The sequence below is a fragment of the Hippichthys cyanospilos genome, chromosome 6, assembly GCF_059441005.1.
Source record: "Hippichthys cyanospilos isolate Australia breed blue-spotted pipefish chromosome 6, RoL_Hcya_1.0, whole genome shotgun sequence".
NCBI lineage: Eukaryota > Metazoa > Chordata > Actinopteri > Syngnathiformes > Syngnathidae > Hippichthys > Hippichthys cyanospilos.
This window is the reverse complement of record NC_142374.1, coordinates 7,898,033-7,915,304: the sequence shown is the minus strand read 5'-3', so window position 1 is coordinate 7,915,304 and position 17,272 is coordinate 7,898,033. Positions and strand designations below refer to the sequence as shown.

The 17,272-nt window shown below is 40.5% G+C and overlaps 1 protein-coding gene across 3 annotated transcripts in view; it reads right to left on the bottom strand.

The window, feature by feature from the left end:
- The window catches only part of brsk2a (BR serine/threonine kinase 2a), a 182,387-nt gene that overhangs the window by 50,221 nt on the left and 114,894 nt on the right, over positions 1 to 17,272 (bottom strand). For all 3 annotated transcript variants that reach the window (XM_088417585.1, XM_088417586.1, XM_088417587.1), the window contains exons 3-4: positions 6,929 to 7,014; positions 3,923 to 4,063 (exon numbers count right to left, since the gene is read on the bottom strand). In XM_088417585.1, coding sequence (XP_088273711.1) covers positions 3,923 to 4,063; positions 6,929 to 7,014 — 227 coding nt within the window. The remainder of the gene's footprint in view (positions 1 to 3,922; positions 4,064 to 6,928; positions 7,015 to 17,272) is intronic.

Genomic DNA, 17,272 nt, shown 5'->3' with positions numbered 1-17,272 from the left:
TATACAGTGGGCCCCCGGGTTACGAACTTAATCCGTTCAGCGGCTACGCTCGTATCTCGAATTGCTCGTATAGCGGGCAATCCAAACCCATGTTAATTCGTGAATGCGTGCAACGCGCGCAGAAGCCTTAGGTAAAATCATCACGCTGTATACATATATTAATATTAAGTGACAAATACAAAGGAAAAATGACTTTTACCTTTGGAAAGACGTGACTTGTGCTGAGATAAGCAGAGATGAGCAGAGATGATTGCTCGAAGTCAATACGGTAGTCAGATATGCTATTGGTCTTACAGTGTCACAGTAACTTTTTCAGTCAGGGTTTTCTCTACTTCCTTCCATCCCAACCAGCTGTGCCATCAAGCTAGATAAAGGCGTTCGGCCAATAGCATATCGGCACTTCTGTGATTGACGTGTGACGCCGGCCAATAGCATCTCCGTGAGTGAGACCGGGTGACCTTAATCGACCAATAGCATATTGGCGTCTCCTTGACTGACTGATAATTATTCGCACTTTTTTTTTAAACGGTTGGAATGTATTGACATCTTGTTGATTAAAACACATTTAAACCTGTGACGATTTTTTGTCCTGCAATCGGCACACTTAATTTCATGTCAGCTGTTTTTCCCGACGTGAATTGAGCTGGGTGGAGGCGGAGGGGAGGTTGTGTGTGTTGTATTAACTAGGCACCACACATATGGCTTGTTCGAGCGTCAGTTCACCGTTGGTTTCAACTCACAGAATTGCAACAATGGCGCTGTCCCAAAGCATGTCGGGAGGTCGTCGACTAACATGACATGCAGTTTTGTCAAACGACCATTATATAGCACTGTAATACCACCCGTAACAGGGTGCAGAGATCAACGTCTTGAGTTAATTCGGCAACGCAAATAGGCTATTGGTCTTACAGTGTTACAGTAACTCTTTCAGTCATGGTGCAAATCACGGAGATACTAAAACATCATCCTCTTATTTCTTCCTTTACCGCTGCTAGTAATTTTAGAAGCTATGTCTAACAGATAAAGTTTGCAAAGTCTTCAAAACATTCCGTTTTTCACGCATTTTCTCTACTTCCTTCCATCCTGTCCCATCAAGCTAGATAAAGGCGTTCGGCCAATAGCATATCGGCATTTCTGTGATTGACGTGTGACGCCGGCCAATAGCATCTCCGTGAGTGAGACCGGGTGACCTTAATCGACCAATAGCATATTGGCGTCTCCTTGACTGACTGATAATTATTCGCACTTTTTTTTAAACGGTTGGAATGTATTGACAATTAATTAAAAAAAAACACATTTAAACCAATGACAATTCTTTGTCCTGCAATCGGCACATTTAATTTCATGTCAGCTGTTTTTCCCTTTAGCTGTACAAACACTACACTTAAATGGTAATATATTTAGACACCGTGAGTGAGACAGTCAGTGTGAGGTTGTAAGACCAATAGCGTTCACGTTACCGCGATTAGTATCTGTTAATAATTATAGATGACGCAACTGCTGAATATGTTGACGCAGTTAGGCGAGAACATTTCTACATACTCAATGGCTGGTTTGTCGGAATGCTCGCAAGGCGAGAGGTTTGCTCGTAAGCGGAGGACAAAAATCTCCCTGTTCCACGCTCGTAAGGCGAATTGTTCGCAAATCAGGGTGCTCGTAAGCCGGGGGCTGACTGTATATATATATATATATATATATATATATATATATATATATATACACACACACACACACACACACACATGCGTAAATTGATATTTTCCTTGTTCCTTTTTCCAGACGTTGCTATCATTTGCGATTGCTGCATCTACCACAGCTGCTGTTTTCTGATATTTATCTATCATATATAGAGATGTTTCACAGAGCATGAATCATTGACTTCATTTGAGGAGTAACAATTTAGTGTATCTTTTGGATTCACATTTTGTATAGCAGCAAACTGTATTTTCAATACAGGTGTGTGTATCTGTGTGTGTGTGTTAGACTGCATGCGTTCACTCACTACCTCCCACCCTCCGCATGGTGAGTCACGCGGAAACAGCAGCAGCTCTAATGGTCTGCGTACGTCTCCTGCGCAGTCAAGAAGAAATGGAAGACATGATTGCAGAAACGCTTTTTTTTATTGAGGGTTTACTGGGATCAAATTAGTAGAGATGGCGAGTGAGGTGTGGAGGGCTACATGCTTCCGCCAGTGTGTTTGACTCTGGTTGAGGATGGGAGGAGAAAGAGGGAGAATGCATCCCTTTTCTAAGAGTGCTAGTGAACAGATTCAAGCAGTCAGTGAAAAAAAGAAGACAACGGCAAATCTCTTCATGAATCTCCCCTAGAAAACTCTGTATGTGTGCATGCACTGGATGTCAGGTGCTTTACCCTAATTGGAATAATTACCCGCAATAATTATTTACGTCGGACTTTACTATGCCTTAGGCAAGACAGAGCAGTAGCACATAAACTTTATAGTAAATCTTGATTTAATTTTTAATGCCTTATTTTGTCAGACTAAAATTATCCTGCCTGCACAAAACAAGTAACATGTACCTTGAAAGGTAAACCATTCTATAGTGGCTTTGCTGTATATAACAGCTCCCGCATAGCTTTAATTATTAAATACTACCAGCCAGAATGTAACCTCTTTCACGATGAATGATGTATGCAAAGAATATCAAATATGTCACCTGCATATAATCAAATGTAAATTCAACTCAATTCAACTGCATCCTCACTTGAAAAATGAAACTGTCCCTCTCTCAACAGGAAGCAAGAAAGGAAATGCATGACGCAGAACATTATAATTTACGTGTTGGCTTAATCCATATTTACTGTAAATGCATAGAGCCCTGTAAAGAAAATAATTTTATTTATTTATTAGTAATGTATTTATTTTTTATGACAATCTATTTCACCAGAAACTATCACTGATAAATGGATGTATAGTTTTAGGACTTAAATCAAATGTACTTCAACAAAAATTAACAACGTATTCAACCACATACAGTAGCTATAGTGGCAGAGTAAAATGAGATATATATTGTGTCTCTTAGAATATCCTCTGTCTTAAACAAGGCTGGAATGGCTGCAAAGGAAATCCAGCAATTGTCTGGCAACCAGTAAATGGTATCCCCCGCCTACTGCCTGGACACAGCTGTGACAGGCATCAGCAAGCCAGTTGCCCTAGTGAAGATAAGCATCTATAGAAAATGGATGGATGAATGGATGCTTGGAAATCCACATTTTTAAAGCAACTTGTAATGCCTATAAAAAAAAAGAGTAATGATCACCCCACCTGGGTCATTTTACTCTTCCCTGCTTGAAAGGAGAAGGGATGAGTACTGAGCGAGACAGACTCTGTCTCTCACTGCAGTAGGTGCAATATATCACCCTGACACAGTCCCTATGTGCATTTTAATTCATATGCCATTTAAGAAGAGTTATTCATTTACTATGTGTGTGCTGAGCTGTAATTTACGCCCATACAAATTATTTCACCGATGTGTGGAGAAAAGTTCTCTGGTCTTTCAGTTTTGCAATTCTAAATCGACCCCCAAATGTGGTGGCTGAAACCAGCCCCGGAGGAAGCCCTCTCAGCGACCCGTGCAAAAGTCTGTCATGGGGCCCATGGGCAAAGGCACAGGGTGCCCAACGCGATCGCCGAGCCTGGCTGAAACGTGAAAAAAAAAACGACTTACATTTGTACACATTTGTTGGCAAATTCCCCACAACCGGAAACACAGACAAACAGCAGATGGAGACGAAAACCTAATAACAGCCAATATAGCCAATGAGGGCTAGTGGCGACCAGATTACTTTCAGCAAATAAATGTCTGAAATCTGCCATGCATGTGTAACAAACAAGTTAAACTCATTTGCTTCTGGCTCAAAACAAACAGAAATGACAAACAATCGCTCATTAGCAAACACTTACCATATGGAATGACTGTGGCAAAAATCCAAAGCAGACATGATCTGTCTGAAGAATTTTCTGGCCTCTTTAGGCGTTAATCTGCCTTTCTTCACCAAATAGTCAAAGAGTTCCCCACCGGACACATGTTCTAGTACAAGGTACCTAAAAGAAATGACAAGCAGTGGGAAACAGAGAAAGTGCACACAAAACATGCATAAGAGTGTAAACATATAGAGGTATGCAAGTTCCCAAGAAACAACCCTAATTAAAAATACAGTGTAGCTCATCACACCAGAGTGCTCTATGAGATGACATAATGTGTATCATTCAATGTAATTGTCCAAAATCAATCAAATATTATCCCATAGGTCACTAAAATTACACTGTTTAGTTCATCTGTTTATGTTTTTAATCTTCAAACTGCCCCGAGTGCGCATAAACGTGGAGGTGTCTGGCAAATTCCCTTCCCGTGGAAGGCATCAGAAGGATGACACAATAGCATTGCACTTAGACGTCAAGGAGATTATAATATGACAGTCTGGTTCAGTTCATCGCGTGAAGGAGACTTGAGGGAAATCCTTTGTGTGGTTATTGTTAACTGTAGAGCTTAGAGGAGTATGAATTACTTTTGAGAAGACTATAACGCGGAATATTTTCTTCTATCGTATTTTTTAGCCACTACTCTGGTGGACCACATGGGGTTGGTGGCAGTCTGTCATCATGACTGCCCGGCCATGCTCCCGTGCTCCAAGGGGACATGAGGAGATGAATCTCCGCTGAGGCCCGCATGAAACAGAGCATGGGCCGATAGCCAGTTGTGCCCTGTCCTGCTCTCAACTGGCCTCCCCTCATTTATTCTGTGCTCAACCTCCCTTTATCTTCACTACAGCACAAACGGAATGTCAGACAGCAGGTGAATTACACACTTCTGCTTACTCCCCATATACTGTATGGAAAAAGTAATGGGACACCAACAGGAGAAAAAAAAAAAGCATGTACCATTATAGGAAACATGGAGTCGGTCTGTCTTTCAGCTTCAACAGGTTTTTCTCTTCCGGAAAAGACTATACAAGATGTTGGATGTTGTTCAAAATACGGACCGGAACGCGAGATGACATGTCAACGAAAAATTATAAAGTATCGAGGGAACATCACATCACACTTGCTCAAAGCTCGTGTAATGACCGGTCGTGGCTCACCATGTGAATATCACGTGACCAAACTCAGAAAGCAAGAGAGACACATATTTTTCAGGAGCCCTGAGCAACTGTGATGCCATTTTTTAGTAAACAGAAATGGAAAAATGGCTTACACTTGAAATTTCAAAAAAGGTGGAATTTTCTGCTCGAGACTTTTTTTGAAACCTGTTTTTTTCATACTGGTAAAAAAGTGTCATTGCACATACGCTACAGTAGGCAGCAGTCAAAGAGTGCTTGAGGAATATTATCTCCTCTGCAGTGTATTTACAATAATTATACAGACAAATGATAGCTGGGGATGGTGAAAACGCAATTTCTCCTGTGGAAGGAATAGGTAACGAAAAAATAATTGAGAACCACTGGCCTGATTCATATTCTGCAAATGCAACATTAATATGAATACTGTGATCAGGTAAGCGAGGGCGCATAGATTGTATTACGAGGATATTTTATTTGCTTTCCCCTTTTAGCATGTTGCCATTTAAAAATCGAGACTGCACGGTTAATAACGTTTTTTTACGAGAACAATTTGATTAAGAAAAAGCATGACTTTTTTTTTTTCAATAGAATATTAGAACTGCAATGTCACAGTGTACAGTGACTGTATTGTTTTAATGAAACTGACACCATTGCTCAAAATTGTTATTTACTGGCAATATAAATAACATTTTACAAATGTTAAGACGTAGATCTGTCAGTGCATTTAGCATGTTGGTTCCTTTTGTACCACTGGGATCTTTGTTAATGTGAAGTCAGATATCTTTTCAGCACTGACATGAAAGTTGAAGAAGAATGCTGAGCTAGTACTGTATATTCTATCATATTTACATCTGCATTATGTCGCCTTTGGCTGAGCACAGTTATAGCTACAATTCATCTTCGCGGTAACATGCATATCAGCATTATGACGTGATCATTCACTTGCGGCAATGAAACATTCCCTTATAGATTATTGATGTGACAGCATATCAACTCAAGTTCCATTTGCTTCCCACCTATCAACACATTTCCAACCATCCATCTTTAGTTGTTTGACAGCGGGCACCATTGCACTCTTTATGTTTCACTTGATAGTTTTCAATAAAGACACCTTAAGCACAAACTGACAGTGTTGTATGAGCATTTGAGTCACTGGGCCATGCTACTTGTGACCAACTGGCAACGATAAATATTTCAAAATGTGATTCAAATAATCCACTTACATAGCAAATCCAAATTTTGTGTTTATTCTGCTGCTTCTAAAATCTTAAAGCATGTCGCGCAAGCGTGCCTTATCCCATTTGAGCTGTAAAACTCAAGATCAGAACTAATTGAATTCAGTTGACAAATTGTCCTCCGTGGATCAAGAGGCGGCCGCCAATGACCGATGGGCTTGTCACTCACCACGGGCAAAGTTAGCAAATAGCTTTATGAACGTGTCTGGGTGCGTGAGTGAGTGTAATACAGCTGCCACTTTCCATGGCTAATGTATCCCAGTGCAAATGGTTCTGCGGCTGATGAGTGTGTCATGTTGTTTACATTATGCATACTTTCTCTCCCTATTAGCATTCCCCAAGCATGAGCAAGTAAACTAAATGCCTCATGCCAATATTAATGGAGCGTTGGCCCCTCCAAGGCTAACACTGTCGTCCTCAAATCATAGCAAGCCAATTAAAACGACTCCTTTGGGCCAACAAAATCATATTTGAGATTTATGGGGGAAAAAACACTCTAGAGTAATCAAAAAACATTTGCATATAACATCAGTGAATCTTTGATGTAAAGTGCAATACAAATATTGTATATTAGCAAGGACTAAAATTGATGGTGATGATGATATGATACTTACAAGTACTTTTTATTTTCATAGACGTCGTGTAGCTTTAAAACATGTGGATGTTCTATGAGCTTCAGAATGGCTATTTCTCGCTCCACCTGCATGAAACAAGAAAATATGATTAAAGGGGGCGGGCCAGAGATAAGGATGAAGAGAAAAGGGAATGTGATTAGAGATATATCAATATAGTGCATGTAATGTAACAGAAGCACTCCACAAGCACGTTTAACCTACTTTCAGCAGTTGGCAAAATTGAAGAAAAGGGTCCACAATAAATTCCATCATTTAATCTTTTTTAATTTTTTTTTTTTTTTAACCTTTGAATGTCACCGGTGAAGTGTGACAAGCAGCAATCTGCCTGCCAAGACAGAACTTTCATGAGCCAGTAGCATTTTTACATTAAGCAATTTGGTGGACTGCCAAACATTTTGGCAAACAAAACTACAGTCTAATCTTACAATGTGCTTTTATGTTTTTCAAAAAAAGTTTTCAACAACAATACACTAAACCAAAATGACAAGAAATGGACTACATGATTCATAATAAAACTTTACAACTAAAATGTAGACAAATGTAACACTCTAGCACACATCCATGTATTTCTAAGAAATGAGTTCAAAAATGTTAAAGTATCTCGTCACGTTTGCATAGCCACGTTGCTAGGCTGAACTAATGGCAAATGAAAAAATTGCCAATTATGTTGTCTGGGCTGCTTAAGTGATAAATCAAGGGCTGATGGAGAACAGAAACTCCTTTTAAAAAAATAATATGAAGCGAAAGGTTTACAGATGCAGGATATTTCACAAGTGAAGCACTACTCAGAAAGTATTTAAAATATATTTTGAGTAACCATACCCAAAGATGCACACCCATGAGTACGGACACTGAGCTTTCTTTTATTTACTTCTTGCTTGTTGCGTTCAGAAGAACAACAGGCTGTTATAACAATACAGATGATGACACTTTTTCACTCACATTGTCTATCTTCACTTGAAAAAACTATTGGAACTCCCCTTTACAAAGGCAAGGCAGCACAGGTTCATTCACATAGCACATTTCACACAAAATGTAACATTGCGCTTTAAACAATAACATTAAAAAAACTTATGAAAACTAGACATTTAAATATGTACAGAAATAAAAGCTAATTTATTAAAATTACTAAAAGAGTGAACATTTTTATACTCAACAAAATAATCTTATAGGCCAGATACAACCCATCTGTGGGCCAGAACCAGCCCACGGGCCGTATGTATGACACCCCTGATCCAAAGGCTTTATCTGTCAACTAAAACAAGCTTACTCAAAATTATGATCCACGCAGAGCCAACAAACCATAAGCTGCATTATGTTTCATGCTGATGAACCTCACTCCAAATTCCCCTGACAGCTCGTACAGCAAAGTAATATGTGTGGCTTGACACAAGGACTAAAGTTAGCTAACTTAGCATGAATTTAAAACAGACTTATGTTGCCGAGCCAGCTAGGATTTTACCTCACACATTCCTCGCTGCTCTGTCCCTATTGCGGATGAATAACTTTCTGATATCCATCTCGGAGTTACACATTAAAGCAATTCAAAATAATATTTTCAATACATTGTTGTCGGTTAAAAAGACTGACTTCTTGCAGTGGTTCTCGTCCACCGCCACTCACTCGCGCACTCACTGAAGTAATATCAGCTATTTGCTACACATGAATACATGACCATATTAATTAGCAATGTGAGCATTGTTTATGTGGAGTTACTACAGTAGCAATGAGTGACTATACTAAGTGGTATGTGGCATATGTGCATCCTGAAGTGAATTTGTTTTTACTGGTGACATTTTAAACCCCAGCACTGCTGATCAGTACTGTAGCATGTGCCTTAATGAAATCTGTCTGGCGATGCGGCTGGTTGTAAAGGAAGCCAGACATTACTTTAAAATAAAACGTGGGCTATCAAGTAATGTATGAAATGAAATGCACTGAGACATCTTTGTTTTGAAGTTACTCCCAGGAGCATGGTCGTGACAACGATCTAGTTGTCATCTACTTGATCTTATGCCGTGAGACTCATGGCGTAAACATCATATGTAAACAAAGCCGTGTTCTTTTTTACCCGATTGACGTTATTTTGCCCGCGAGATCAAAATAAACATGGTGGACGAAGTCTTCAAAATTGTTTGTAAGCAGTCAAGTTTTGTCACATAAAGGAGTAAATGGACGATGATTAATATTTTGGTGTTAAAAAGGGATGAGTCCGAGGGACGCACATTGATTTGAAAGAATGTGTCCCCCATCAAAAGTTATACATGCGGGACACAGGCAAAGAAGAGAACAGCTGTCTGTGATAGTAACTGTCCACAACCTATCCCAAGGTTCGTTGTAAGCTGACTGCTGACTCAGCACAGGTTTTGAAGTTTCTTTCATTGCTTTGAGAAATGCTGAGAGGCTTCTAAAGTGTTTCGGAAAACACAGGCTTTCACTAAAATCTAGAAGACCAGTTCGGATTTTTCTCGTATCTCTGTAGGCTAGAGTCAGCAGGAAGAGCTGCCACTGAATGTCAGCGTGAAGCCCACTTGGTCGAATTTTATCTAAAGCCCATGTGCTGCCCCGCAAGGTTTAAGTCCATGTGCTCGCCCCTCTCCCCTGCTCCTCTCTCCATCACTTTTGTGTGGATTTGACAAATGAAGCAGACGGGAAGACTCCTATGCCATGCCTCAATCGTCTTACTGTCAATGACACAACCTCACTTCCCTTTGACAGCTTTCACTTTCCTTTAGTGTCATGTAACGCGGGTTGTTTTGGGGAGCACATGATGAGTTTGTCTTAATTATATGCACGTTGAACACAGGGCATCTTTTACCTCTTCAAACTGGTCATACAGCTGGTCATACAGGGCTTCAGTGGGAGAAACCGCTTGGCTAACCGGGGCTAATCTCGACTAATGAGCATTATGAGCGCCAGTGCATCGTGACACTCTCACCTGGCACTGTGCAGTGTGGATAAGAACGGGCTGACAGTGCCTTTCTCTCTGGCAGCCGGGATCCCTGCAGAGAGACTAATACTACATAGGATTCGAAGCAAGATGAGCTGTCTAAATGCTACAAAGCCTGCAGCAGGCCTGTTAAGCTACCTCTAGCCACCCACTCTTCATTAATTGAAATACAAGGCTGAGGCTTAAGTTAATGTGGAGACTTAACTGGAAAAGCGCATGATTATTGCAAGATTAAGCTGTTCATTAAGTCATGAAGGTGAGTTGTTTGATGCACCCCGTGCGCGTTCTAGCTTTTGGTAGAATCGCTCTACAGAACACCCCCAGGTAAACAGAGTTAAAAGTTATGTCAGTGGAAAGCCTTGCAATCAAAACACTTTTAACATTTTTATAGGCTTTACATTCAGGTAGTTGGGGGCATGCATCCTATTTGTGTTACGACTAAACGTCATGCAACTCATTGATTAGTGTAACTAATTCTTCCTCTCAAGAGGAATAGGCACCTAACACATCCATACACTCGGGTCAGATCGCATGAATGTAAAAGCTCGAGTGTTTATTTGACAGAAAGATCACTTGTCTCGTTAAGTGTGCGTTTATTGTTCTTGGCTGGGTATCATTAGGTGAACATGTCGAAACAGGAGCCCGTCAGGATGGGCTGATTGGCAACGCTTCGATCCACAGAGAATCCATCAGCTTCATATCCTGCCACATTACAGAGATCAATATGCTCCAGCACAGATGAGGATCGCTGCGTTAACTACAACCATGGCAATGGATGCTGTTGTCGCAACCAGGAAAGCAATCATAGAACTTCCGAACAAACGAGAACAAAACAGACAGTGCAATTGATGTTTAAATTAGGGAGACGACACTCGATTTTCCCGGACACGTACACTTGCTGCAACCTAGAGAGTCATATGATAGGCTTTTTCAAATCATCCAGGTTCTTTTTACACAGGTCAGCACATATTCTGCCAATGTGCAGATTCATGTTTGTCTTTGGGTACTGCCGTCTTATACAGGAGCCTCTGGCATCAGTGGCAGACACCTCACTTGCTAATTACACACAACTCACAATTGTTAGACTACCGCAAAGTCCAGTCCTTGAGTGCCACAATCCAGCCTGTTTTTTATGTTTCCCTTCTAGTAACACACCTGAATCAAATGAGCAGCGTCGTTATGAGGATTGTGCGAAGCATGCTGGTGAGCTAATCATTTGAATCAGGTGTGTTGGTGGTATAAGGGAGATACAGACAAAAGGCTCAATGGTTGACCGGACTTGGCCACCCCTCGCGTACTCTATATTTCGTTGCGAAACTTGGATCCCATATTTTGTGAAATGTTCCTTTTATCCTTGCGCCCACCCTCCCGCCTGTCCGTCCATCAATTCATCTTGACCGATTATCCTCATGAGAGTTGCTGGCATGCTGGAGCCTATCCAGCAAGAAAGGAATGTGTTCAATGTGACAGTAGAAAAACATTATTCACTTTGATAACAATTATAACAGAGAGCACTTATAATACTCGGTTCATCCACAATCTTCATGCAAGCATTTGTCAGTCAACATCACATGCTATGTGACTCATCACATGAAAATTCACATGTGAACTCGCATGTCAGATTGTGACAAGGAAGATGGTGCCTGCCTGGGTCTCTGGCTAATGGGACAAATACGATGCAGCATACACTAGTAACCATTAATGTCACTCATTACTTCTACTTCTAAAAAAAAAAAAAAAAAGCTGAAAGCCTGTTTAGCATTGCCCCTTCAGCCCGATATTGATTCTTTAAATCTTGGGCCTGCTTCAAAATGGATGAAAAAAATAATGGAGAACATCAATATCGTGGAGCTCAGAGTTCAGGGAGAAGAGAAGAGCACAGACAGGCGAGAAGCAACAAAGATGACATTAGATATGCTTGTTGTCACATGAATCCAGAGGCTAGCCCAAAACCTCAGAGGGGAAAATACTGGATCACAAGTTCTGTCATCTCACCCTCTCCGCTTATTGCATCTTGTAGCCTTTGGTCCACTGGTCCCTCTCATGCACCGAGAGGGAAAACACAGACATTCCTGTCATCACCCCCCAGGCCGACAACTGAAAGGTCCCTTGATGCTGAAATCTGGGGATCAAAGTCAACCAGGCAGTCATGTGTGTCAGATATTTAAAACACTGGGGTGGCCAGGCTTGCATGGGAGTCCCTGTGATGTAAAACAAAAGAAGTTGATGGAAAGCGAGTGGGCTGAAACATATGCAGTGTAATGGAGAAGGCTAAAAGGGAAATGCTAAATTGACAGAAACACACAGAGCACGGTGACGGTGCGAACTTGATATCCCTATCACAAATTCTTCACAGCCACTCAGCCGTTGCCTATTTTGTGGCTAATTAAGACAAGACCTAAAGCATCACCCTGTCAGCTGTGCCATGAATCCATTTATTTGAGTGAAACATTTCCTATAATCCATAAGGCACCATGGTAAAAGCCATACTATGAAAAGCATTTCAATAAGGCTTTAGAGAGGTCATATTGCCAAAAGTTGACCTTTTGGATTGTCTGTATACATAAGGTTGGTCACAAGAGTGCCTGGGCACGCATTAACTACCAAGTAATACATGGCATTATGTTTTTTTCCCGAAAATGAGCAGGCTCGTCTGCCACGCAGACCCACAAGTATTGAACAGCGGGATTACATACCTACATACATACATTTACATACATATTTATACAACATGTTAGCATACATAATATACACAAAAAGGGAAATAGGCATGCATTGTACGAAACACTAGACCTTGTTGAACATACAATTGAAGAAAAGGAGTTATGGCAGGTGAGTGTTCAATGATCAGGGGAATGTTCTATTAAGTATCAGCTCCATCAGCGTGACAAAAACAGTCCCCTCCTCAACCATCCATATTTGTGCCATGTGGACAGTGTCACATGGTGCATACAAGCTAATGCGTACCCAAACCATCAGCAACAGTCTGCTATGAGTCACCTCCATTCATCCGTTCGTATATCCACAGATGTGCATGTCAGTCAGCCAGTAGAAGCAAAATCACAGTAGTTCTCTACATCAGACTGGTTATCAAGCTGATTCGTACTGATTTGTTTGTGTGCGTGTTCATGTCAGTTTGAATGTGCGTGTGCCCAGTACAGTATTTGATTACAATCATGTAAATGTGTTGTACTGCAATGTTAGGCTGACAAGAAAATGAAAACAGTGTGATTTGTTTACATGGTATTGAGATGCTTTTCGATTCTAGATGCCTACTTTGTATTGAGCTTGTCTTACTGTAAACCAAACAACCCTCAAAATGTAAAAGAACCCCACTGACTTTAATCTTGACTATTTTTCATTACAATCATTGGCAAAGAGACAGCTGGGGTTTCAGATAATGATTGTGTCTTTTGTGACGAGGCGGTAAATTCCTCACAAAGGGTGGTTTGATCAATGCCAGAGACATGTAAATCAATAGACAGTCTCTGCTAGTCCTTATCCTTTATCCATCTAACACCCATTCAAATCTTTCTCATTACCCCTTGCCATTCTTTACTGAACTCTTTCACCTATTAAACAATATTTGGCATTTTCTTCTATCAAACATTCTCTTGTTGGTTCTACTCGGATCTGGGATACAGACAGATGAAATAGGCTGCTACTTAAATTGGTAAATTCACACAAAGAAGATGCCTCTGGACAACCTTGGTTATACACTAAGAGAGTCCAATGAAGAGGCCAGGCAGACCCTGAGATCAAAGGTTGCATCATGAATCTTTTGGAACTTCAGTAGACTTTCTTGAGGTGGAGGGCAACAGGCCAAGGTTTGTGTGAATGGGCATTTAATGAGCATGTGCACAAGTGACCCACAGGAGTAATTTGTCATTGACAGGCAGGCAGAATCAGGCTTTGTTATATTGATGTGCCACTCATTGGAGATGTCTTTTTTTTTTTTGGGGTCAGATTTCAAGTCTCTCTCTCCTTGTGCACTGATGATTTACTCAACAGGATTGATATAGTGACATTGAATTTGTCAAGATGGGAAAAGAAAACAGAAAGAAAAGCACTACGATTCTATCTTATCGGGTTCACAAACATCTGAATTGAATCATTCATCCATTCATACATCTTTTTATACAAGCTGTCATCATTATGGTTTCAAGTGAACTGTAGCATATCACGACTGAATTAGGAAAGAAGGCAGGGTATGATCTCACATGGAGCAAACACAATAGTCCCACTCACAATAACAACTACAGAATTTTTAAAGTCTTCAAATAACCCAAGCATATGTTTTGAAATGTTGGATCATCCATTCATTATCTTAACTGTTTATCCTCACAAGGGTCGGGGGTGTGCTGGAGCCTATCCCAGACGTCTTCAGTTGGCGTGATACACCATGGTTGTCAGCCAATCACGGCGCACAAAAAGATGACCAGCGATTCATATTTACAATCATGTCTAAGGACAAGCTTGAGTGTTCAATATATCTACCATGCATGTTTTTGGCATACCGGTACATTTGTTAAGAGATTGGGCATGATCCTCATTCAGTCGTGAACTAAGAAGTCACTCAACTGGTATAAAAGAGAATGCATAACAAACATTCAACATATTTAAGTGGGTCAACAAATCCAATCAAATATTAAAGAAAAGCAACATTAAAAGGAATCAAGAGAAAATGAAACTTTGAGGAGTAAACTTGAAAAAACTTCAAGCCACTTGAGGGCAGAGTGACTGGATGAATGGTGCCCTACACTCTCAAAGGAAATTCTGAAACAATACCTACCGATGAGAATACGATCTCATCTAAGTGAGAAGGCAGCAATGGTTGCATTTTAAGAGAAGCCAATCCAATCAATTCAGACAACTGTCGGTCTCCTGTTGAGCTCAATGGGGGATCCTTTTACATCTTGACTTGTCTTGCTCCATTTCATTTCTGCTTTATCTTCGGAATCAGCCAAACATTTCTTTGTATTTGATGAGATGTGTCACCAGAACCATAAAAACAAGCACATCTAAAACCTAAGTCAATTCGATTTCGCATGAAACCAAATGGTATATAGGTCACGTGGGTTTTTGATGCCCACAGCTTGTGTCCTGCGGGTAAAATCCATTTCCCCATTTTCACAGAGCAGCATCAAAATTCAGAAAGAGAAGTGGATATTGATTTAGGGGCAACGGGCCTCATTCACCAACAGGTTGTAAAGGAAAAAAAAGAAAAAGGAAAAAAAGGAAGTTTTTTTACACCTTCTTTCATGTAAAGTTTTACACCTTTTGGGTAGAAAGTGGTATTCAGCAACACGTTTCCCAACATATTAAAAATATGTAAATTAGAGATGTAAAGGTACTTGTGATGTATTATTAAAAGTGCCTCAATGTGATCATGGTCCTATCTCAGCATAAAATAACAAACTGCTGTGGTCAAAAAATTGTTTTTTGGGTTACAAAAATGTAAAAGGTATATATGATTAGCTGTGTAACCCAGATGATCACGTGACCACTTCACAAGAAATACACTGTGTAGACTAGTCAGCCAATGATCAACCGAAATGTGGAAAAAAAAAAAAAAGAACAAAAACAAAACTAGATCTAATATTAATGGCAGTGAGCTTTCCCATGATTATTGCACCATGGGTTTCATAGCGGGCGGCTCGGTGGAGCAGTAGCGAGCACGTACACCTCACGGTTCAGGGTCCAGCATTCAAATTCACCTGTGGCACTCCGGCTTCCTCCCACATTCCAAAAACATGCATGTCAGGGGAATTGGACACTAAATTGTCCCGAGGTGTGATTGGGTACGTGAATGGTTGTTCGTCCCAATGTGCCCTGCAATTGGTTGGCAACCAGATCAGGGTGTCCCCCGCATACTGCTCATAGACAGCTGGAATAGGCACCAGCAGGCCTGTGACGCAAATGAGGATAAGCGGCTATAGAAAATGGATGGATTTAATAATGTGATAAAACTGAACCATGGGGTTTAAATACCGTTTTATCGTATGATAACTCATTTTAGTAGAAGACATTTCTTGTAGACAGTATTGTCTTCACTCACCCATTGTTATATTTATAGATTTAGATTTTATGATCAACAAGTACTACAAAAAATGCATGATATGCACTTTTTGATAAGTCACATTATCATTAAAACAAACTAATGTTAAGAAATGTTAAAGTGTGCTTCCGTTAGGTCTTGATTGTGTACAAAAGTCTGGCTTCTGGTTTAGCAGAGAACCAAATTGATGTCTCGTCGTCGAAAGCCTGCAACATATGAAAGCCATTTATTTTACTGTGTCTGCATTATATCTGCGGGATACGTGCATACACACACACACACACGGTTAGAGAACGTGTGAGCCTGAATGTGTGTGTTGGAAGCTTTTTGATATCCACTCCACCTGCGGCACAACAAAGATGGGAGGGAATGGTCAATCTGTAATCGTTAGGAGGGCAGGTAGAGATGGCAGAAAGAAGAAAGCGGCAGCTGTGTCACTGAAATGTCGGGATAACAAGATTAAAGCAAGTGCGATTCATCTTCGCCTCAGACATTTTGTGCCTTGGCCGCCCACTGCAATATCTGCCGCTACTTCATCACTTTCTTTGCTCGGCGTCTTTAGTCCATTAGTTATTTTAGATGAGGTGTATTCAAGCGCAGCCATTGATCCGACTCTCATCTGTAACAAAACTTTGTGATACAGATGAAGACTCTCCAGTAAATTAACATGTGGCATCATAAAAGAAGTGTAATATCCTTTCTGGTGGAAAAAGTGGTGTAGAATTTAAACCACTATTGATTCAGTTAATGAACACTTTACACACACAAAAATAGAAGTATGAATCCATTTCTTAGTATTTCAGGGTCCAGCTACAAGTATTGCAGCAAGCTTTTTTTCAGCTCTTGTGTACTATTGAACACATGGATTTTTTTTTTTAAACTCCTCTTTTCAATTTTAAAACTACAGTATGGAACATGTCCATTATCCGATTCACTTCACACATCCCTTTCAAAATTCTTAGTCTCTCACCATCCTTAACTCAATTGCTTCTGTAATTCCAGGTTTTACTATGCTGATTCAGGTACCACAAAGGGACTTTGAAGTTGTGCTGCTCGAGGACCACAGCAAGTTACATGGGCTCAAATATGCTCCTGACCTAACAGCAATGCAAACATCAGTTGCTAGCAGCTTGCTCCCTCAGCGGGAGATACTATATGAGGGAAACATCACCAACAAATACACACTGCAGCACACACAAGATTCGCTGGTCTCCCAGATAGATGACGTAACTTTCAGCTTGTAAGAATTTAACCTGCCCTGAAACTAAATGGTGGATTAAAGTCGCAAATCTACTCCTTGTAATGATACAGAGAA